Raw genomic sequence first — 22,765 nt, 5'->3', positions numbered from 1 at the left:
TTGTACAAAACCAGCTCAATGGCCTTGGGCTAGGCACACAGTTTCTCTCAGTGCTAGGAAGAAGGTAGACATTCTGTTTCCAAAATCTTATCAAGAAAACTCCAGAGACTAATCCAGGCAGCTCCAGAAGTCAACAACAACAACTCAAAGGCATACCTTTCCCCTGCCCCCCAAAAGCCAAACTATCTTTATAGTGATTAGATAAATTAGATAAACAAACAAACAAACATTATTTCCCATCATCTAGAACTGATGTAGCAAATTTAGAGAAAATAAAGAAACTTCTTTTAAAAAGCTTTTATTATTTATTGTCACATTTTCTACTACATTCTCCTACTGGTATCTTATGATTGCATTACTTTGTTGTTTGCATGTATATTGAAAGTTTATGCACCAGAGACAAACAAAATAAAGTTGGCCAGGTATGAATATTCTCATCTAAAATACATCTGGTGCACTTTTATTCATTTATTACACAGTCTCTCGCCCACCCTCTCTCTCTCTCTCTCTCTCTCTCTCTCTCTCTCTCTCTCTCTCTCTCTCCCTCCCTCCCTCCCTCCCTCTCTCTCCCTCTCCCTATCTTTCTCTTTCTCTCTCTCCAAGCAAAAATACATTAAGAATTAATGTATTGCAATTCCTGAACACCAAAATAAAAAATAAGAAAAATCACATATAAAGACAGGGAAGGGGGGGAAAAGTACAACCCATAGAAAAATTTATAAAAAGGAGTGTAGTCACCACCAGATGGCAATGTTAACACAACGTTTTCATTTTCTCACACATGCACAAACTTATAGCTAGTATGTAAATTTTCTCTTTGTCTAATTGTGTTGAATAACAGATTAAAGATACAGTAAACTTTCCAGTAAATTTAGTTTATAAAATAACAATAATTTTAAACATAAGATATCTATTCTCTATTCAAGATACCAACGTTGACTTCCAATAATTTATAATAAGGCAATTTTCCCAATTTTGTACTTGTCTTACATCAAACTGAGTTTTTGGTATGTGTGTGTGTGTGTGTGTGTGTGTGTGTGTGTGTGTGTGTGTGTGTGTGTATGTATGTATTATATACAAATAATCCTCAATTTATGACCATAATGGAGCCTGGCCTTATGGTCGTAAATCAAGATGGCTGTAAAATGATTGCCATATGACTGGAGCTGGTTGTTAAGTGAGTGTGATGGTCATAAAGTGAACCCATTGTTACTATAGGGTGGTTTTTCTCCAGAAACAGGAAGTAAATGTTGGTTTCCAGCAAAAACATCATAAACCATCATCATGTGTATAATGGGAACATACTCAAACTCTGCAGCTCACTTGGCTCATTTCATTTATTGTGCTAAATCATGGTTTGCTTCATAACAGGTTACATAAATCTAGGTTTTATACTTTGTTAAATCATAAAGGTGATTGAATCAGGGATATCATCTGAATCATGTCATGGATTTAATTTGAACTGTTGAATTGCTCTGATTCTATTGTTCCAATTTGATTTGGAAAGTCAGATCTGTTCAATGTTCAGAATTGATTCGTGGAGAAAAACATTTAACATGTGATTTGTTGAAGCAGCCAAAGGATTCAGCCGGATCTTTTCATTCTATTTTAAAGTTGGCTTGATTTTGTGCCTTTTTTTGAGCTTTTAATTAAATCTCTGTTTGAAATCCACAGCCCTGCAATTCAAGATTTAAGAGTTTGTTATATGTAGATTTAGTTGTTGGGACTTATTCAAGAAACTTTAGCCTAAAAGAAACCATGGTGTAGCATGATGTTTAAATTCCTTGTCATCATTGATCTTGTTAAAAAAAAATTACAGAAGCCAAGTTAATAGGGAAATAGCTGAGTTATATGTATATTAGATATAATACAGTTTCTGATGGATTAAAAAGAACATAACTTCTTATCCAACAGCACACGATTCACACATATTAACCATCATTTCATTTATGTGATCTTACCTGAGTGGATGTGGGAAACACCACACATTGTGGTTTATGCACAATCATTTGCTGCTTAATGATGAATGCTTCTCTTAGTTCACAGAACATCATTTGACAGTGATGAAAAATGACACTACAGTTTCCTGCCATTTTGAGGTGAGAAATCTATAGACATTGTGATATGTTTTTCTTAATTTATAATTCCTATATATCTTTTTGAACGTCTTTTGAGATCTCTTATGGTTCAGCTTTTGCTTTTCAAATTAATATGCACATTGTAGACTAAATTGCATATTCAGACTTGTATTCCATATTACATCATATTAACTATTTCAAGAAATTTGAATCCCAACAATATATTTAAGCAGGATACCCAGTTAATATTTTTTGAGAGTTCCCACATTATTTTCAGCTTTAAATTAATAAAACAGGCAAAATTTTGCCTAATATAAGTAAGAAGTGTGTTAACACCCACCTAACTGCAAGTCAATACTTAGCATATTGAAGAAGAACAATTTCAACTGCATGTGAAGAAAATCATATTTGGCCTATAATGGCAGCACAGCTATAGAGGTTTTTGCATTTTTATAAAACTGATTATCTAGCTGGCTTTTAACAGAGCACATATGACAGCCCTATTTTAAAAGTCTTGTGATTTTTTTTTTTGTCTTTTAATATGCATATTAAGTTTAGTCAAAGCTTCCTCTTCATAATGGGAGATTGGAACAATGATAGATATAAGAACATGGAAAGTTATATACAGTAAAACTTTGTAGTTCCAGGTCCTAAGTATTTATTTATTTTTTATTTATTTATGTATTTATTTGTCAAACACAAATATATATAAGTATAAGCATGAAATAACCATACAAATTGGATACAGCCAAAGGGAACATCAGGACAGAAACAGTAGGCACGCTGGTGCTCTTATGCACGCCCCTTACAGACCTCTTAGGAATGGGGTGAGGTCAACAGTAGATAGTCTTTGGTTAAAGCTTTGGGGATTTTGGGAAGAGACCACAGAGTCAGGTAGTACATTCCAGACATTAAAAACTCTGTTACTGAAGTCATATTTTCTGCAATCAAGATTGGAGCGGTTCACATTAAGCTTAAATCTATTGTGTGCTCGTGTATTGTTGTGGTTGAAGCTGAAGTAGTCTTTGACAGGAAGAACATTGTAGTAGATGATTTTATGAGTTATACTCAAGTCATGTCGAAGGCGGTGGAGTTCTAAATTTTCTAAACCCAGGATTTCAAGTCTGGTGGCATAAGGTATTTTGTTGCGATCAGAGGAGTAAAATATAAATATTGTAAAATATTTATGGACACGCTCAATTGTATTATTGTCCGAAATGAGGGGTGGGCTCCAGACAGGCGAGCTGTAATCGAGAATTGGTCTAGCAAATGTTTTGTATGCTCCGATTAGTAGTGTAATCTTTCTGGAGAAGAAGCTACTTTTTGTATTGTAAAATAAACTTTACAGAAAAACTGGAAAAGTGCTAGGCAGTCCTATGTACGGTGTAAAAATCTGGACAACCCTTATATGGAAGTAGAGAGTTATTTTTTATACTTTCTTGGTATCCAGTAGTACCTATATTTTTGGAACCAAAATATGCTGGGCCTGCTATAAGGATTTTCAATGATCTGCAGGGGTCTCCAACCCTGGCAATTTTGCAACCTGTGGACTTCAATTCCCAGAATTACTCTTCAACTTCCGGAAAGCTATACTGGCTGAGGAATTCTGGGAGTTAAAGAGGAATTCTGGGAGTTGAAGTCCACAAGTCATAAGGTTGCCAAAGTTGGAGACCCCTGCCATAGAGTCTCACAGAGATACTGTAGCTTGCCCAATTCTGATCTTTTAAGCACAGTATAAACACATCGCAGTATTTAAATATCTTTTTGAAGACCTTCATGGCTGCTCTAAATAATTCAATTAATTACTCTGGCATCTCCTTCAGCATTGTCCAGATTATCAAAATTTCTGCATGCTGCCTTCTCCTTCCCCCCACCCCAAAGGAGATACAAGAAACTCTACACTACTTTACACTAACTACAAAACTCTACACTACTAACTAGAGCATACAAAACATTTGCCAGACCTATTCTTGAATACAGCTCATCCGTCTGGAACCCATACCACATCTCTGACATAAACACAATAGAATGAGTCCAGAAATATTTTACTAGAAGAGTTCTTCACTCCTCCGAAAATAACAAAATACCTTATACCGACATACTTGAAATCCTGGAATTAGAAAACTTACAACTCCGTCGACTTCGACATGACCTGTGTTTAATACACAAAATTATCTATTGCAATATCCTTCCTATAAAAGACTACTTCAGCTTCAATTGCAATATTACAAGAGCAAAAAATAGATTCAAGCTAAATGTCAATCGCTTCAAACTTGATTGCAGAAAATATGACTTCTGTAACAGAGTTGTTAATGCTTGGAACTCATTGCCTGACTCCATAGTCTCTACTCAAAATCCCAAAATCTTCAACTAAAACCTGTCTACTATTGACCTCACCCCATTCCTGAGAGGACTATAAGGGGCGTGCATAAGAGCACAGATGTGCCTGCCGTTCCTGTCTTATTGTTCCCTTCATTATATCCAATTACTATAGTTGATGCATAATTTTAATTTTATATATATATATATATATATATATATATATATATATATATATATATATATATATATATATATATATATATATATATAAATATATATATATATATATATATATATATATATATATATATATATATATATTCTGTTTTATCTATGACATTTGTTTGTGTATACTGTTGTGACAAAATAATTAAATAAATAAATAAAAGAGGACCATAAGGGGCGTGCATAAGCGCACAAACATGCCTACCGTTCCTGTCCTATTGTTTTTCTTTTCTTCTTTATATATATATTTGTTTTCTGAGGTTTTCGTGGGTGTTTGTATGTAGGTCTTTAGTTATTCGGGTTTTCTCCCGCGTATATATATTTGTTTTCTGAGGTTTTCGTGGGTGTTTGTATGTAGGTCTTTGGTTATTCGGGTTTTCTCCCGTGTAAAATTGGAAGTGTCTTGAAGACGTTTCAACGAAGTCTCATTCGTCATCTTCAGGCTTCAGCTTTGTGCTTCTGGGAGCAATGTGTGATTGTAGCTGAAACATATATATTCAATATATATATGCTTATACCTCCTTATATTTACTCATATATGTGTTTATATACTATATAATCTTTTTGTATGATACCTACATATATTGTTGTGACAAAATAAAATAAATAAAATAAAATAAAATAAAATAAACAATCCCCTCTCTTTGTTTTTGTTTTTTTATAAAGGGGCTTGCAGTGTGTTTTCCGCCTTCCACTTTTCTTCCACTTCTGTCTGTCAATTTGCAACTCCAAGTTCAAACATTACTAGGTGACTAGTCAATTTACTGATTATAACCACTTTGCAGGAATTTGAGATTAAGAAACTGGTTAAAAAAAAAGAAAGAAGAAAACTTAAAAAAAAAAAAACCTCAGTTCAATCCCATGTGCGTGTATTCCAGCATGCCTGTTCGCACAGAAGGGACGAAAATGGCTATACATGAATGTTCTTCCAACACTGCACGCCAGGAAAAAACTATGCAAGCTTCAGGACGGAACAGAATTCCTCCTCAGAAACGCGTTCACCTTTTTAGTACGGATTCTTCTCCTCCTCCTCCTCCCTTAAACGGTTCTTTACTCTCCTCCCACGCGTCGTCTTTCCATTAAACTTGAGACTTTGCTGGACCAATCCGCGCCACCTTCTTCATCTCCCTCCAGCAAAGGGAAGTAGCTATGCCTTCTGCCTCCAATATGCTGTTTTTCACTTTCGCTTTTGACTCCTTTGCCCCAAGCTTTACAGAGCCTGGCCCGGTACAGGTAAGATAGCAAAGGGTGGGATCGACTTCTTTTAAGGACTTTTGTTTTTTCCCCGTCCCTTCTGCCTCCCTGATTCGCCTTTATCTCTGAGTTAAGCTCAGCTGGCCAAGAAAAAAAGGGTCGCGCGTCGTGGTTTTGCCTCATGAAACGCCACCTGTCTCCTGTCATTTGGCGATATTTAATGGCATTCACGATCAGCTCGCGTTTCCGAGCTTCACTTCGACAAGGAGAGAACTCGGAGAAGTTGGGAGGGGAAAAGAAAACGATATCTCACTTTTCTGCTCGCTAGAGAGTATTTGGATTCTGCCAATGAAGGATCAGAGAAAAAGTGGCAGCGAGCGAGAAGTGGGGGTAGGATACCCATCAGGCGCGGTTTTCGAATAGTTTCCTCTGCTGTTTCACCAAACAACAATAACAATAAAAAGGAAAGATTTCAGAGGAAAATCCAGTTGTCTTACTGGAACTACGGGAGCTGGCGGTTTTTGCTTGCATCACCGGTAATAAAAAGGTGAAAGGGGACATAACAAAGATGATTATTTTTATTTTTTTCCTACAAGTTGCCCTTCAGAACAAAGATAAGGAAGGATGATTAAAATAGAACACGGAGTTAAGGAGCGGCAGATAAGGTGCTTTACAGCTTCAAATAAAAATGGAGGTTGGGGCAAAGCTTGTTTTCAAATCCTGCACGTGTCAGATTAGTAATAAGGGCTAGGCAGGCTGGATTAGACCTACAGAAAATCTGTGGGACAAATTGCTATTCCAGTTTACTGGTTATTGTAGCATAGCCAACTTCTTCCAAAAGGAACAGAGATGCCATATGTGCGCCATATAAATTTGATTAAATAAATAAATAGCAAGTAGTCTCACCCAAAAATTTCTTCAGCAGTGTCGTTGTTGTTGTTAGTCACGAAGTCGTGTCCAACCCATTGCAACCCCATGGACAACGTTCCTGCAGGCCTCCCTGTCCTCTACCATCCCCAGAGTCCATTTACGCTCATTTACACTCACATCAATTTCTTCAGTGACTCCATCCATCCACCTCATTCTCTGCCTGTTTCCTTCTTCTTTTGCCCTCAATCGTTCCCAGCATTAGGCTCTTCTCCAGTAAATCCTGCCTTCTCATTAGGTGGCCAAAGTATCATTAGTTATTAATAAATTATTTTGTCAGCTCCAAAGCAGTCTTTCCCAGGAGAGTGTTCTCCAAATTGTTGGACTTCAAAATCCCAAATTTATGAATCAGTAAAATAGCTGCGAATTCTGACACATGAAGTCCAATAGATGCCGTGGTGCCAGGTTTAAGAAAGCTACTTTGAAGTGGGATTGCAAGACTATACAGAGATTGCAACTATACGGTTGTCTTCCTTGGTGTAAGACCTTAGATTAATTTGATTAATTCTTCATTCTGGAGAATTCTTGAAATTGCCCATTTCTTAACTCATATGGATCAAGTTCAAATCTTGGCATTTCTTAAAACCAGGTCTTAATTTTTCAAATCTCATAGTTTTCTACACCTCTTTTTGGAGATTCTTTTTCAACTTCCCAGTCTAGCCTATGGCTCCTTTATTTCCTGGTGGTGTCTCATTAAACAGGCAAAACTTTGATTAACTGTTTAAAGATCAGCCATGGTCATTTAGATGCTTTCACCTAGCTTGATCTACCCTAAAAGTGTAGGTTTGTTAGCCTAGAAGTGTTACTAATGGTAAGTAAGTACCACTACTGGATTAGCAGTCAGAATTGCCTGCAAGAACAAAAAGATAATGTAAGAAAATTCTCACTGGAGGGAACCAAGTCTTCCTAATAGCAATTATATTATTCATATTCTGCTTTATCACAAAAGGACAAAAACGTCTTCTATTCTTTGTTCTAATCTTTGCTATCTGGAGGTACCTATCCACTAAGAATCCCCCCCCCTTTTTTTAAACTCCAACTATCTTTTAGGGATATATCTTATGGAATAGAATAGAATAGAATAGGATTTTATTGGCCAAGTGTGATTGGACACACAAGGAATTTGTCTTGGTGCATATGCTCTCAGTGTACATCATCTCAGTGTACATTATCGTATCAACACAACACATCATAACACAACGAACATGACACAACACAACACAATACAACACAACACACCATAACATAACATAACATAACATAACATATAATTAATACAGCATTGTTAACTAATTGCTTTTTGCCTCAATATTAATGTGCAATAATGTGCAATTAATGTGCAATATTAGTGTGCAGGTTTTTATAAGTTAATTGAACTAAAATAATATGGTTTGATGTCACATGCTTCAATGGGGACTTCAAAATGAAAATGTGAAGAGGAACATGTGAAAGTCATATTATTTCCTGGCAGGCTTTTCTTGCTTGGCTGGCTTTTCTTATGTCCCCACCCTTGCTAATCACACTTAAATGCATTAAAAAAAAGTGCCTAACATTAAGACATTCAGGAACAGAATCAGAAACTATGGATATGGTTGAGTACAGCCAGCCCTGAAATAGTGGGTCGATGATGTTACAGAAATAGAAGATGAAATCTATTACAAAACTCTTTGTCTCTAGCAGTAGGAAACAAGGGCAGATGTTCAGAAGAGTGGAAGAATCAATTTTCTTCTCTCTCTAATTTGCATGGTACTGAAAGCTACAGTGTTCTAAAAACAAAAGGCAATATAATTTAACATTTGCTCTTTAGCTTCCTCAACTTGTTTTTGAGTTCACTAAGTATTAGAAAGATCGCATTTAAGAAGCCACTGTCAAAGACTGAAATAAAAATATATAATATTTGGAGACCTTTCTTACAAAAAGACTTTGTGCTATAAAGACTTTGCATTTCTCACTTCAAACCCAACCATCAAGAACAGGCATTTTTTTTCTTTGTTATGACGTGGATGAATGGCAGGGATGAACAATGGCAACTCACTCTAAGCTAATGGTTGAAACCATATAAACTGAAATAAGCTTCCTCCAGAAATAATATTCATAATTCTAAATCTATCTTGCAAGTTTAATGTGTAATGACCAAATTAACAAATTCCATAAGCCTTTTTTAGCTTGTTATCCCCTAGATAATTTGGACTATAACTTCTGTTATCTACAGCTCAGCTTAAGGTAATTTATCTATTCCGTCTCGCAGGACTGGCTTGAATTTTAATTTTGTAGGTGATTTTATGGGTTTTAATTTTTATTAATTTTATAGGGTTTGATTGTATTTTAAAATTGGGCCAAATTTAATAAGTTTTTTAACGTCTGTTTTTAGTATTGTATGTGTTTCCATTGTATTTTATCTTGGCTGTAAACCGCCCTGAGTCCTTCGGGAGAAGGGCGGTATACAAATTAAACTATTATTATTATTATTATTATTATTATTATTATTATTATTATTATTATTATTATTATTATTATTATTATTATTATTATTATTATTATTATTATTATTATTGAACTTGTAATCCCTTGCATCAGGGTGAAGTTGGGTGACTGAACAGAGCTTGAGTATTTACTGGCCAGGTGTCCTTCCTGATGCCTGTGGGGAGTTCACAGCAGACAGCTACTCATTGCACCTAGATAGAGAAACATTTGCCATACGTAGGATCAAACTCACAGCCTCCTGATTGGGAGGAGAGCACTTCTAGGCAACTATGCTGCTCTATCAATAGCCCATTTAACCCATTATAATACTCTAAACTTAAAATTAAGTCACTCTCTACCTTGCAGAGTTATTGTTGTGGGGAAAATAGAAGGAGGAAGATGTGTTGCATATGTTCACTGCTTTGAGTTATCTGTAAAAACAATAAAGGTGAAATACAAATATATAAATAAAACACAATAGGATTTTCTAATTAAACAGGCTGACTGAAATTAGAAGAAAGGTCTTTTTGTCTGCACTCAGCTGGGTAACTAACTCTAACCTTCTTTGCCTGATTTTGACAATTTAAGCAGAGTTTGTACTCAGATAGAAAACCACAAGGAAACCCCAAGTCCAAATGTTAGACTGGAAAATTGAACAATTACAGCAACAAATCACTAAAGCAATGGTAAACTATTATTGTATTATTTCTTTTTCATAGATGTAACTTAGATGTGCTCATAAAATCACCAGAAATCAAGTTGTCACCTTTATCAGGGAACAAATAGGCATGACAACTTTAATGAGAATGTCCTGTTCCTTTCCTTCTATTAATCGAGTTTCTAGAACAAATCTTTACACATGATCAGAACTGTAAATTCTTTTCAGTGAGCTTATGTTCTAAATCTTCCCTGGATGGTGGACGGAGGATATGTTCAAATATTAAAAAAATCCTTAAGAAAAAAATTCCAAGGTCCTATATGTTGCCTTTACTCCAGTGGTGAGTTTCAAAAAATTTTTTACTACCGGTTCTGTGGGTGCGGCTTGGTGGGCATGGAATGGCTTGGTGAGTGAGGCAGGGGAAGGATACTGTAAAATCTCCATTCCCACCCCACTCCAGGGGAAGGATACTGCAAAATCCCCATTTCTTCCCAATCGGCTGGGACTTGGGAGGCAGAGAATAGATGGGGGCGGGGCCACTCAGAATTTTTACTACCAGTTCTTCGAACTACTCAAAGTTTTTGCTACCAGTTCTCCAGAACTGGTCAGAATCTGCTGAAACCCATCTGTGGTTTACTCCTACTGTACCCCATAATAAAACCTTCTAGGATTTCCTACAAGGTCCCTTATATATTTATCCCATTTCACTGTTACAAAGCTTTTTAAAAAAAAGTTTGAAGCTTCTGTTCTGTACATTGGCATTTCCCAATTTAGCCGATTCCTAATATTTTGGATTACAGTCCCCATCATATCCAGTTTTATTTTATTTTATTTATTTATTTATTTATTTATTTTGTCAAACACAACAATATATATAAGTATAAGCATGAAATAACCACACGAAGTGAATACAACCAAAGGGAACATTAGGACAGGAACGGTAGGCACACTGGTGCTCTTATGCACGCCCCTTACAGACCTCTTAGGAATGGGGTGAGGTCAACAGTAGACAGTCTTAGGTTAAAATTTTGGGGATTTTGGGATGAGACCACGGAGTCAGGTAGTGCATTCCAGGCATAAACATTTGCTAGACCAATTCTTGAATACAGCTCGCCTGTCTGGAACCCATACCTCATTTCGGACATTAATACAATTAAGCATGTCCAGAAATATTTTACAAGAAGAGTTCTCTACTCCTCTGATTACAACAAAATACCTTATGCCACCAGACTTGAAATGCTGGGTTTAGAAAATTTAGAACTCCACCGCCTTCGACATGACCTGAGTTTAACTCATAAAATCATCTGTTACAACGTCCTTCCTGTTGAAGAATACTTCAGCTTCAATCACAACAATACACGAGCACACAATAGATTTAAGCTTAATGTGAACTACTCCAATCTTGATTGCAGAAAATATGACTTCAGTAACAGAATTGTTAATGCCTGGAATGCACTACCTGACTCTGTTGTCTCTTTTCAAAATCCCCAAAGCTTTAACCAAAGACTATCTACTATTGACCTCACCCCATTCCTAACAGGTCTGTAAGAGCACCAACGTGCCTACCGTTCCTGTCCTAATGTTCCCTTTGATTGTATCCAATTTCATATAGTTATTACATACGTATGATTATATTTATGCTTATATATCGTATAGTTATTTCATGCTTATATTAAAGTGACCAGATTTCAGCGATGGCAAAGCGGGACACCATTAACGGGGGGGGGGCAGGGGCGGGAGGGGCTGCACATGCACGCTGAGTCTTGCCACCTGCCTGAAGGAGGAGGACTGGCTGCTGCTTCTCCGCTCTTCCAGGCAGACTTAGCTTTCCTTGGCTCTCCTCTCCGCTCTTCTCTTCCTCTCAGGTGAAGTCAAGTGGCGTCTCTCCTCCCTCTCATGCCCCCTTCTCCACCACTCCCCCTTCTCTGCCTCCTCCTCTTGTGTTGCCGCCTCCCATTTTCAGAATGGGAGTGAAACAAAAAAAAAATCGGGACTTTTTGGAATTGCAGCGGGACGCGGGACAATTAAAAAGCGGGACTGTCCCGCCAAAAGCGGGACGTCTGGTCACTATAGCTTATATATACTGTTGTGACAAATAAATAAATAATAAATAAATAAATAGACCTAGTTGTTAAGGCACGAAACCAGAATGCAGGAGTCCATGAGTTCAATTCCAGCCTTAGCCATGAAAGCCAGCTGAGTGACTTTCATCTAGTCACTCTCTCTTAGTCTAACACAGCCAGCAGGATTGCTTTTTTTAAATATATATATATATATATATATATATATATATATATATATTATATATATTTATATATATATATATATATATATATATATATATATATTTTTGTTTTCTGAGGTTTTCACGGGTGTTTGTATATAGGTCTTTGGTTGTTCGGGTTTTCTCCCGTGTAAAATTGGAAGTGTCTTGGCGACGTTTCGACGAAGTCTCATTCGTCATCTTCAGGCTTCAGCTTCGTGCTTCTGGGAGCAATGTGTGATCGCAGCTGTTTCTTCCTTTTAACTGCTAGTGGGGTTTGAACTGATTGGGTGGGAGCTTGGCTGTGCTCTGATTGGATGGGTTTTTTCTGTGCTCTGATTGGATGGGGGTGTGTCCTGTGTTGGTGGGGGCTTGGTTGTGCTCAGTCTAGTCTGTGCTGCAGGGGGATTTGAGCTGGTGAGCTGCATAGCTGTTGTTTGGCTTTGTGGTCGTGCTACATCTTCATAGTGGGTGTCAGTCTGCTGCATGAATGGATTGGAGGGGTTTGAAATGGCTAATGTTGCAGCTGCGGTCTGGCTTCTGGTCCTTGGTCGTGCTTCATGATCAGTGTGGGTTTGGGTCTGCTTTCTGGGTGGATGTGCGGTGGTGACATCCTGTGTGGACCTTGTGAGTGTGGGTCTGGTGTCATTCCTCGTGTTAGGGACTCGTTTGTCAATAAGGGCGGGTTTCCAAATGGCTGGTAGGCGGAGGTGTCATCTCGTTTGTTCATGCTGTGTGGGCGTTTTCTATCTCAATGGCTTCTCTGATTATTCTGTTGTTAAAGTGTTCAGTTTTGGCGATAGTTCTGGTCTTTTAAAGTCAATATCATGTCCTGTGACTTTAAAGTGTTGGACCAGGGAAGAAGTTGGTTCCTCTTTTGAATGAGTTCTTGTGTTCTTCAATGCGTGCACTTATTCTTCTGTTGGTTTGTCCAATGTATGTGGTGGGGCAGGCGGTGCATGGGATTTCATATACTCCTTGATTTTCTAACTCAATTTTGTCTTTGGGGTTTCTTAGGATGGTGGATATTTTTCTGTTTGTGCAGAATGCTGTCTTGATGTTGTGTTTGTGGAGGATCTTGCTGATTCTGTCTGTGGTGCCTTTTATATATGGGAGGAGGGCTGTGCCGTTTTCTTGTTCTCTGTCTTGGATTTTAGTGGGGGGTTCTTTTTGGATTAGCTTGGTAATCTTATTTGTTTGGAATCCATTGGATGTTAGTACGTTAGTGAGAGTGTCTAGTTCGGGTTTTAGGTGTTGTTCATCAGCTAAGCATTTTGTTCTGGAGATGAGTGTCTTGGCTACGGAGTTGATCTGTGCTGGGTGGTGGTGTGAGAGTGCGTGCAGATAGCGGTTTGTGTGTGTTTTCTTCTGGTAGATGGTGTGTCCTAGGGAGCCATTGGGGTTTCTGTAGACTAAGACATCCAGGAAGGAAGTTGGTTATTAACTTCTGTTTCCATGGTGAACTGTATTTTGGGGTGTAGGCTATTGAGGTGTGTGAGGAAGTTGTCAAGTTTTTCTTTCCCGTGTGGCCAGATTATGAAGGTGTCGTCTACATATCTGAGCCAGAGTTTGGGTTTGTGATCAGATTTTTCTAGAGCTTGGGTTTCAAAGTGTTCCATGTAGAGATTGGCAATGACAGGTGAGAGGGGTGATCCCATGGGTGCTCCTTCTACTTGTTTGTATTTTTGTCCATTATAGATGAAGTATGTGTTGGATAGGCAGTGGTTGGTCAGATCTAGGATGTGCTTATTTGTTTTGGATAGCTGTCAAGGCTTCTTTGATTGGCACTTGGGTGAAGAGGATATGACATCAAAGCTCACGAGTAGGTCGCTGGGCTGTAAGTTTTGTTTCTTTATGATATCTATGAACTGGAATGAGATTTTACATGTGAGGTGATGGATTGTGCATAGGGCTGTAGTTGTTTGGCGAGAAATTTGGCTAGGTTTTGTAGAGGTGAGCCTATGGAGCTGACTATGGGTCTGAGTGGGGGTTCCTTCTTTGTGTATCTTGGGGAGGCCATAGAGCTTAGGGCATCTGGATGATTTCTCTCTGGGAATGATTCTTTGTTGGATTTCTTCGCTGATGGGGGAGGCTTTTATTTTGGATCTAGTGGTTTTTTCTAGGTAGGTGGTGGGGTCTGTGTTTAGGGGCTTGTATGCAGGGTCTTGGAGTAGGTTGGTTAATTTGGTTTGGTAGTCAGATGTGTTCATAACCACCGTGGCGTTGCCCTTGTCTGCTGGTAGGATTATTATGCTGGTATCTTTTTTCAGGTTAAGTAGTGCTGTCTGTTCCTCTTTGGGTAAGTTGCTTTTGGGTGGCTTGCTGGTGCAGAGGATGTTGGAGATCTCGAGTCTGATATATATATATATATATATATATATTGTACGCAAACAACAACATACAATATATCTTTTCTGAACAAAATATCAGCCAGGTACATGTTTATATCCAGTTTAGTTTTTTCCAACACTTCTTATATGCTTTCATCGATATATTTCCCTTCCTTTATTTTTTTATTTCCCTATTTGCATTTCTCTTAAAAATCTAATCTAACCCTCCATCCCCAAATTTAATCTTTGATCAAATTTATTCCTCTTTTTCTCCCCTTTCTCTTTTCCCATTTATGTTGAACCCTTATATCCCCATTTATTAATTTCTTTCTTTTCAATCTCCTGTATAGAATCAACATCAATCATATCTTTACATTTCATTGACTGTTTTTAAATTGTTATCCATAATTCTATAAAGAATATAAAAAACAAGTCAAACTCTATTTTTTTTCAAATTAGCTTCTACATTATTCTTAATAAAAACATAATAACCTTCAAACATTTCCATCATTTCAAAAAGTCCAATATTTATGTAATCCCATCTTTTTAATATTTCAACCTATAATTTATTTCAGTTCTCTTCTTTTCTTTTTCTTTTTAAAAATTCCTTACTCTCTTTGCTTGTCCTATGTTTCTATCCATTCTCTTTTTCTTCCCTTCTCCCATTTTTTGTTTTTCTCCATTAGTCCCTATGTAATCCTTTGATTTTGTGCTTTTTCCCTTCCTTTCTTTCTTTCCTTGTCTCTTCCTTCCCTCCTTATTCTATTTTTTCCCTTCTTGCTTTCAGTGTTTTCTCATTTATTTTCCTCAATTTCTTTATGCTATTTCCCTTTTTGTTTCCCCTTTTTCTGGGAATCTCTTTACCTCTCCCCTTAAACTGTTTTAAAGTTTCACAATCATTTAATAGTTCATCATCATTATTTTTTTCTTTATCTTCTAATGCCCTCTCTTGCTTCATGGATTCTTTGTTTCCTGTCAGTTCCGATGCAGTTCTTATTTCTTCTGGTTCCTGCTTTCCATACGGTCTTGTAATTATTTCTTTTATTTCTTGCTTAAAAGTCATGTGCGTCTTGCTCATCATTTCAATTATTCTCTATGCCAATTTTTTTAGGGTTGTAGTTCTTGTTTTTATCAAAGTCAGACAGTTTGTTGACAAAATCCTCCCTTTCGGTTCTCACCAGCCTTATCACAACAGTAAAGAAGTTTTCCACAGCAAACATTAGTCAGTAATTTTCTCTTTTGCCTGAGGGTGTAACTTTCCAATCCACAGTTCTAATCAACAATTAGCGAAGGTATCCATTTTGTTTCTTTTACTTACTTTTGTTTCTTTTACTTCTTTTATCTTGTTTTGTTTCAATTTTTTATTTCTTCCAGTTAGCACCATTTAAAATCTATAATCCAATTTACTTAATTCCAATTCATAGAGGAAAAAGAAAATCAGAGAAATTCCACCAGATTGTAATTTTAAATCCTCTGATTTTTTTCCCTTTTTTTCCCCTTTTTGTATTCTGCAACAAATTTTAAAAGTCTCCAAATTTTCCAGTTTTAATTAAGGATTGCCTTATTTTTTCTTTATTGTTTTAGGGGTCTCTGCTTCAATTTTAAAAGTCAAATTTCTCTCAGGTCTTTGGGTGCTGCTTCTTTGTTTTTTGTTCTCTAAAGTCCTTCTTAATTTAGCCCCTATTCCACCGCCAAAGAATATTTTGCAAATATCAAGTTTTAAAATGCTTCTCTGTGAGTTGGTATTCACTCACCCAGCTTCGATATTTCATCCAAATCACTGTTCCTGCTCAAAAACTTGGTTCGGTTGCCCCAGCTTAGTGATGGCTGCCATAGCCGTCTCCCCCGCCATTGGGTCGAAGAGTTCTCCTCCAACCTCTGAGGAACTTGCCGGTTCTTTTCAGTCGTCTGAGGCAACTCTCCTTCTTCACTGTCCCTACAGGACAGTTCTGGTCCAAAGACCCCTCAAATGGCGGTTTGTCGGCCCGGGGATTTGCAGAGCTCGGATTTGCAGAGCTCGGCGGAGCTTGCTTTCCCCTGTCTGTCTCACCACAATGCTTCTGGTCGAATCAGCCAGCATGTTTGTTGTTGTGAACAAAATAGGAGACAGAAGCAGTGGTGGGTTTCTACCCGGTTCGGGTGAACTGGTTATGGCAGCGGCGGGAGGCTCCACCCAGCTGCCCGGACATCATCACAGATGCTCTGCATATGCGTAGAAGGTTCTGCGCATACATAGAAGTGCCATGTGCGAGCATCCACATGTGCATGCTCCTGGTTCCAAACTGGTAGCGAAGGTAAGAGGAACCCAGTACTGGACGGAAGGTATGTTGGATATGTTTATTGCCTTGATTTATTTATAAAATAATAAAAGCAGATAATAAATAAATAAATAATAAGGAAAAAAGGAGGTGAGTCTGCTTAGCAATGTGATCTTCTCTATTCTAGAAAGGAGGACTTTGGAATCCAATAGAATCTTGGTCACCACAGAATGGGAAACAAAAATAGTGCTAAACCGTGAGTTGGTTCTTTATTTTCCAAAGAAAAATATTTGGGGAAATAATGCTGAAAGAATTAATGTAATAACTTGATCTAACTTCTATGTTCTCATCATCTTCACCATGACCATCTCTACTTTGATTTATTGGAATATCGGTAAAAATTGTAACTTCCTAGCAACAAAGAATCATACATTTTTTAAAAATGGTTGAGTACCAAGAAATTAAGATTCTGTGAGATGTGGCTATTTATTTATTTATTGATAAAAATTATGCTATTTCTGTGAATTTTTATTTTACTTATTTATTTTTATCAAAACATTTCCAGTCATTTCAGAAATCATTGCAACTTTTGTATTTTTCTGTATTTAGTATTACTGTATTTTTATTTATTCTTGTGATCAATTTGGAATTCTGTGAGAAATCGATGTAATCTAAACACTTTAAATAATTTGTAAGCCCTTTCTACAGTGAAGAATGACAGCTTTAAGAATTCAAATCAGCTAAAAGAAAAACCAGAAACAGAAATCAGTGTTATCTAAGTCCACCTATGATTTATTGATCAGTTAACCCTGATTATCTTTTCAAACACTAAGCATTTTATTTGTTTACTTTTGATGAGTCATTTTCTCAAGAAGTAATAAAGGAAAGGCAATCATGTCACCTAGATTTCATTTTTGCACTTAAACCATAAAATGTAATGTTGCAAAGTTAATTTTCCCACCATAAAAAAAAGGTTGCCACAAAGGGATATGACAAATATAAAAATAAGCCAAAATACTATGTATTATTATGTAATTGTTTTGGACTGCGGAATGCAGTCTTTTCACTTTTACTCTTTGGAGACAAACAGAGATCACAGGCCAGGATAAAGACAGTCCATTTTTTGTTCTGTCAGAATAACACTCATTGGAAATGGATTTTAGGAGGAATTGAAGTCACTGATTTTTTTCATTTAATATTACCTTTTTCTCTATATAATCTTTTGAATGATACTTATATATATTGTTGTGACAAAATAAAAATAAAATAAATAAAATAAATAAACATTCCTTTTTCTCTGGTTTTTAATCTCCCACCCCCATCATTACCTCCTCCTCCTCCTTGCATACTGCCAGCCTCTGACTTGGGTAAATAACATAATCAGATTTAATTCCTATGAACTACCTACCGTATTTTTCAGAGTATAAGACACACCTTTTCCACCAAAAAACAGGGTGAAAATCTGGGTGTGACTTATACTCTGAATGTAGCCCGCCCAGCTTCTCAAACAGAGGTTTCAGAGGCTGAAAAAAGCCCCAAATGGAGCTTAGAAAAAAAGCCCCAAACAGAGCTTCAGAAAAGAAGCTCCAAACAGAGCTTCAGAGGCTTTTTTTCTGAAGCTCTGTTTCGGAGACTTTCAGAGGCAAATGGAGCAGAAAAAAAAACAAGGCACAGAGCTCACAACCAAGGAACCTGTTGCTAAAATTCACCTCTGGGAACAGCTGATTGGGGGTATTCCAGGAGGCCGATCCACCTGCCAATTAGCTTTTTTCTTATTTTCCTCCAAAACATTAAGATGCGTCTTATACTCCGGCTCATCTTATACTCTGAAAAATAGGGTATACACTTGGTCTGCAGACAGTGATATAGTTCGGCATTCTCTCCATTTCAGTCATGATGCTCATCCTTCAAGATGTGGCTTCTGGATTTCTGAACAGCACTTTGGTCCTACAATATCACATGAAGCAAAACTAGAGTTATAAATGGGAGTCCTGGCCTCCCATGGTTTGATTTCAGTCCTTTTTCTTTGCCTCTTTCAGACCAACTTCCTCAACAGTCCCTACATCGAAGTCTGTAGGAGGCATGATCCAGGATCTTCAGGAAGACATCAAATGTTCCATTTGTTTGGATTCCTTAAATAACCCTGTCTCCATAGATTGTGGGCATAATTTCTGTCAAGAATGTCTGTTTGTTCACTTGAATAATTCTCCACAGTCTGAGTACAATTGCCCTGAATGCCGCCATCTCTGCCACCCTGAACACATGAAGCCAGATGCACGGCTGAAAAGTTTGGTGGAAAAAATTTCACAGTTTCCTCACCTGGAGGAGGTCAACAAGGTGAGATTGCATCTAGATGGAACTAAGAAGCTTTTACTGGATTTCATCAGGGGTAAAATGCTCCCAGTTTGGACCGGATCATGTGATCCAGTAGCGATCTTGGCTGGTAGTTCGGAGAACTGGTAGCAATCGCAGTGCGAGGCTCCACCCTATTGTAACAGCTATTGTTACTTCCTGGTTTTAACCAGGAAGTAATGTGTTTTGTACCCTTTACGCATGCGCAGAAAGGTTTTGTGCATGTGCAGAAAGTGTGCGTGCAAATGTGACGCATGGCACTTCCAAACCGGTAAGAAGGCAAATAGATTTCACCTCTGGATTGCATATCAGGATAGAATTCAAAAGCACTACAGGTTTACTTCATGCTACCTAGACACAAGTGTCTGATATACTAATGTTAAAGACAAATTGGTTGGGTCAATGGATTTTAAGGGAGACTTAGGTCTTTTATGGGGATGTAGCGATTCCAAACTGATGATGCATTTATTCCTCTCTCGGCTCAATGTGGTCATCTCCTACATTGCATGTAGTTAGATTGATAATGATAGATAGATAGATAGATAGATAGATAGATAGATAGATAGATAGATAGATAGATAAATGTATGTATGTATGTTTAATTCAAAGATAGATTGATCTGATTCACTAAGCAGGTGAATACAGGAAAAAGCAGCCTTGCATATGACCAGATTCAGAGCCACACAGGACCATAAAAGTGACAACCAGAATCTTGGCTTGCAAATGTAAGACAAGGTACAGCCAGCTCAGCTGCCAAAACTGAGTGGACTCCCAAGTATAACAGGAAATATTCTTGTTTCCTGTTATAATTGGAAACATTCATCATAGTTCAGGGCTGCCACATTTATATTAGCTTTAGCTTCCAAATGCTTTATAGGTGCAGCCAAATGTAGATCATGTTATAGTTATCCAGACAAGAGATGACTAGGGCTTGGATGAATGGGAGCAAGGTTTCCCAACCCCAAAATGGTTGCATTAGTGCATTAGATGTAACTATTCAAAAGTCCATCTTGCCGCAAGTGTCGCCTATCTGAAGAAGAGCTATAAATCAAGAAGTATCCCAAGTTCTGGACCACTTTGAACCAATGCGTATAATTCTCCATAGAGTTATGGGACAGCACTTATGGTTTGGAGTTGAAATATTATTACTGTTGATACATGACTGTGCTGGTGGTTGACTCTTCCAATGGTTTCATATAGATGCGAAGATAACCTGGACCACTCCATGAAATAGAGGTCTCTGAGCAGAGCTGCCATCTGCTCCTCTGCTGAGAACCACCCTTTAGGAAGAGAAAGAATTATTGAAAGACAATATGTCAGTGTTAATTGATTTCTTCATTTCCCACTCAAAGTTATTCAGTCCCTTTCCAATAAAAGCTCACAAATAGCAAGTTCCTTACCACTCCTGTCAATCTGGCATGGCCATCACAGTTGAGTTGCCCTAGTTTCTTCTATCTTGGCTCTCTTCAGACCTGAGACCTGTTTCCAACGGAATAACCATAAAAGTTGTACACAACTTATTTTTACCTAATTGTCTCCCTTTTCAGAAGATGCCAACAGCTTCATTGGAATTGGGGCAGCCAGTACAGCTAGTAGGTTTGGATGAAAATGGGGATCTCTACTTGGATGCGGAGGCCCTGAGTAGTTGCTTAGAGCAGGAAGAGGTGAAAGATACTCCCATCTGCTTGATTTCCATAGTTGGGGAACAGCGACAGGGTAAATCTTTCTTGTTAAATTTCCTCCTACGGAGACTTAAAAACTTGGTAAGTCTGAGAATAAGTGTTTATTTTATTAGAGTTTTAACATGATTTCAATTGGTAATGACCTTATAGTGTTGTGTAGATTTTATTCAAGAAATAAAGCATGCAGAATGTGTTTATTTGGGTTATATTTTGCACATGTTGAACTTTCTAAAGACTATGAGGAGAAGGGAAAATGTATAAGGCATACATTCCTTGTCTGAAAAAACAAATGTAACAGTTTAATAGGAGGTAGAACAGTATCTCATATCTCACCAGTATCTCACTGGCAGAATACAAATGACTCTCAAGGGGTTTCTAAATTCCCAGGAGATTTATGCCATAAATAAATCATAGAAGATAATTAAAAATAAATAATAAAATGAAGAATAAAAGAAAAACATGCATTTCACTAAAAGGCAAATCGATGAACTTTGCAGAAATTAGGAGCAAAATAGAGAACATTTCTTGGCCAAGTAATTTTTGACATATTGTGAAAGATGTGTCATTTGACTAACCATGCTATTGCAAAAGCTGCATGTTTCTTATCTAATTTATTTCTTCCTTGATGACAGGCTGTTACAGATAACTCTTGGCTGGGCCAAGAAGATGAGCCATTGACAGGTTTTGAGTGGCATCCAGGAACTAAGAGTATCACCAAAGGGATATGGATATGGAATCAGCCATTTTTGGTCCCTGATGAAAATGGAAAGGTAAATGTTTGAGTTCAATCCAGGAAGTAATTTCCCTCTTTTTTTCTGCCTTTTGTTTTCTTCTTTGTATTCTCTATGCCAGGTTTTTCAACAATTTTCTGAATTTAATGCATTTCTCACCTCCTATACATCACAACAATCTCCAAACTAACAAAGATTTCATTGTTGTTGTTAGTTGCAAAGTCGTATCCGACCCATCGCGACCCCATGGACAAGATTTCATTAATGCTACCCAAAAGGTTGATACTATGATAGAAAACATAGATCTTGCCAAAAACAATGTTGCTTGGTCAAGCTGGAGGTTGATCTAACTGAGATATTGGCATGATTGATTTGTTGATTGATTGATTGATTGATTGATTGATTTGTTGATGATATGCTATCAAGTCAATGTTGACTTCTACCAACCAAATGGATAGTTTTCTTCACAATTATCTCTCCTAACCTGGTCCTTCAGATCTTCCAATGTGTACCTATCATTGTTGTAATTGTATTTATTCACCTTGCTGAGTGTCCTCTTCTCTTTCCTTCCACTTTTCCCATCATTAAAATCTTCTGTAGAGAGCTAGTGCTTCATATAATACATTAGTCCACCTATGATTTATTGATCAGTTAACTCTGATTATCTTTTCAAACACTAATCATTTTATTTGTTTACTTTTGATTAGTCACTTTCCCAAGAAGAAATAAAGGAAAGGCAATCATGTCACCTAGATTTCATTTTCCCACTTAAACCATAAAACGTAATGTTGCAAAGTTAACTTTCCCACCACAAAAAAAGGTTGCCACAAAGGGATATGACAAATATAAAAATAAGCCAAAATATTATGCATTATTAGTGTAATTGTTTTGGACTGAGGAATACAGTCTTTTCACTTTCACTCCTTGGAGACAAACAGAGATCACAGGCCAGGATAAAGGCAGTCCATTTTTTGTTCTGTGAGAATAATACTCATTGGAAATGGATTTTAGGAGGAATTGAAGTCACTGATTTTCTTCAATTAATATTTCCTTTTTCTCTTCACTTAACGTTCCTTTTTCTCTGGTTTTTAATCTTTTGTATCGTCCTTTTGATTTTTTTAAAAATGTCAAGAATGCTGGGAGTTGTAGTTTAACCAGGACAGAATCTAAAAGATTTACCATTTCTGCTAAGAGCATATAATATACTTTTGAAATGAATTTCAAAAGTAAGCCTACAATAAGCCTACAAACTTGAAATTTGCCATGTATGTTCCTCTTGCCT

General features: G+C 37.2%; 2 protein-coding genes across 13 annotated transcripts in view; one reads left to right on the top strand and one right to left on the bottom strand.

Annotated features, from left to right (window-relative positions):
* The window catches only part of LOC131196778 (serine protease 27-like), a 47,367-nt gene that overhangs the window by 18,456 nt on the left and 6,146 nt on the right, over nt 1–22,765 (bottom strand). For 2 of the 7 annotated variants that reach the window (XM_058180060.1, XM_058180059.1), the window contains exons 1-2: nt 15,325–15,442; nt 9,569–9,640 (exon numbers count right to left, since the gene is read on the bottom strand). The exons of 3 other annotated variants lie outside the window; for them this stretch is intronic. The gene's annotated coding sequence lies outside the window, so the exon portion shown is untranslated. 2 more of the 7 variants (XM_058180064.1, XM_058180061.1) reach the window with 2 other exon arrangements.
* RNF112 (ring finger protein 112) overlaps nt 5,521–22,765 on the top strand; it is a 35,036-nt gene continuing 17,791 nt past the window's right edge. The window contains exons 1-6 of one of the 6 annotated variants that reach the window (XM_058180053.1): nt 5,521–5,858; nt 10,096–10,207; nt 16,906–16,974; nt 18,758–19,055; nt 20,618–20,833; nt 21,385–21,522. In XM_058180053.1, the coding sequence (XP_058036036.1) occupies nt 16,949–16,974; nt 18,758–19,055; nt 20,618–20,833; nt 21,385–21,522 (678 nt within the window). In that variant the 5' untranslated portion in view covers nt 5,521–5,858; nt 10,096–10,207; nt 16,906–16,948. Of the gene's footprint in view, nt 5,859–9,760; nt 9,896–10,095; nt 10,208–14,291; nt 16,975–18,757; nt 19,056–20,617; nt 20,834–21,384; nt 21,523–22,765 lie in introns of those variants that run through there. The other 5 variants (XM_058180051.1, XM_058180049.1, XM_058180054.1 and 2 more) reach the window with 5 other exon arrangements.

Source organism: Ahaetulla prasina, chromosome 4 (genome assembly GCF_028640845.1).
Source record: "Ahaetulla prasina isolate Xishuangbanna chromosome 4, ASM2864084v1, whole genome shotgun sequence".
NCBI classification, from domain to species: domain Eukaryota; kingdom Metazoa; phylum Chordata; class Lepidosauria; order Squamata; family Colubridae; genus Ahaetulla; species Ahaetulla prasina.
This window is presented reverse-complemented; position numbering and strand designations above follow the sequence as displayed.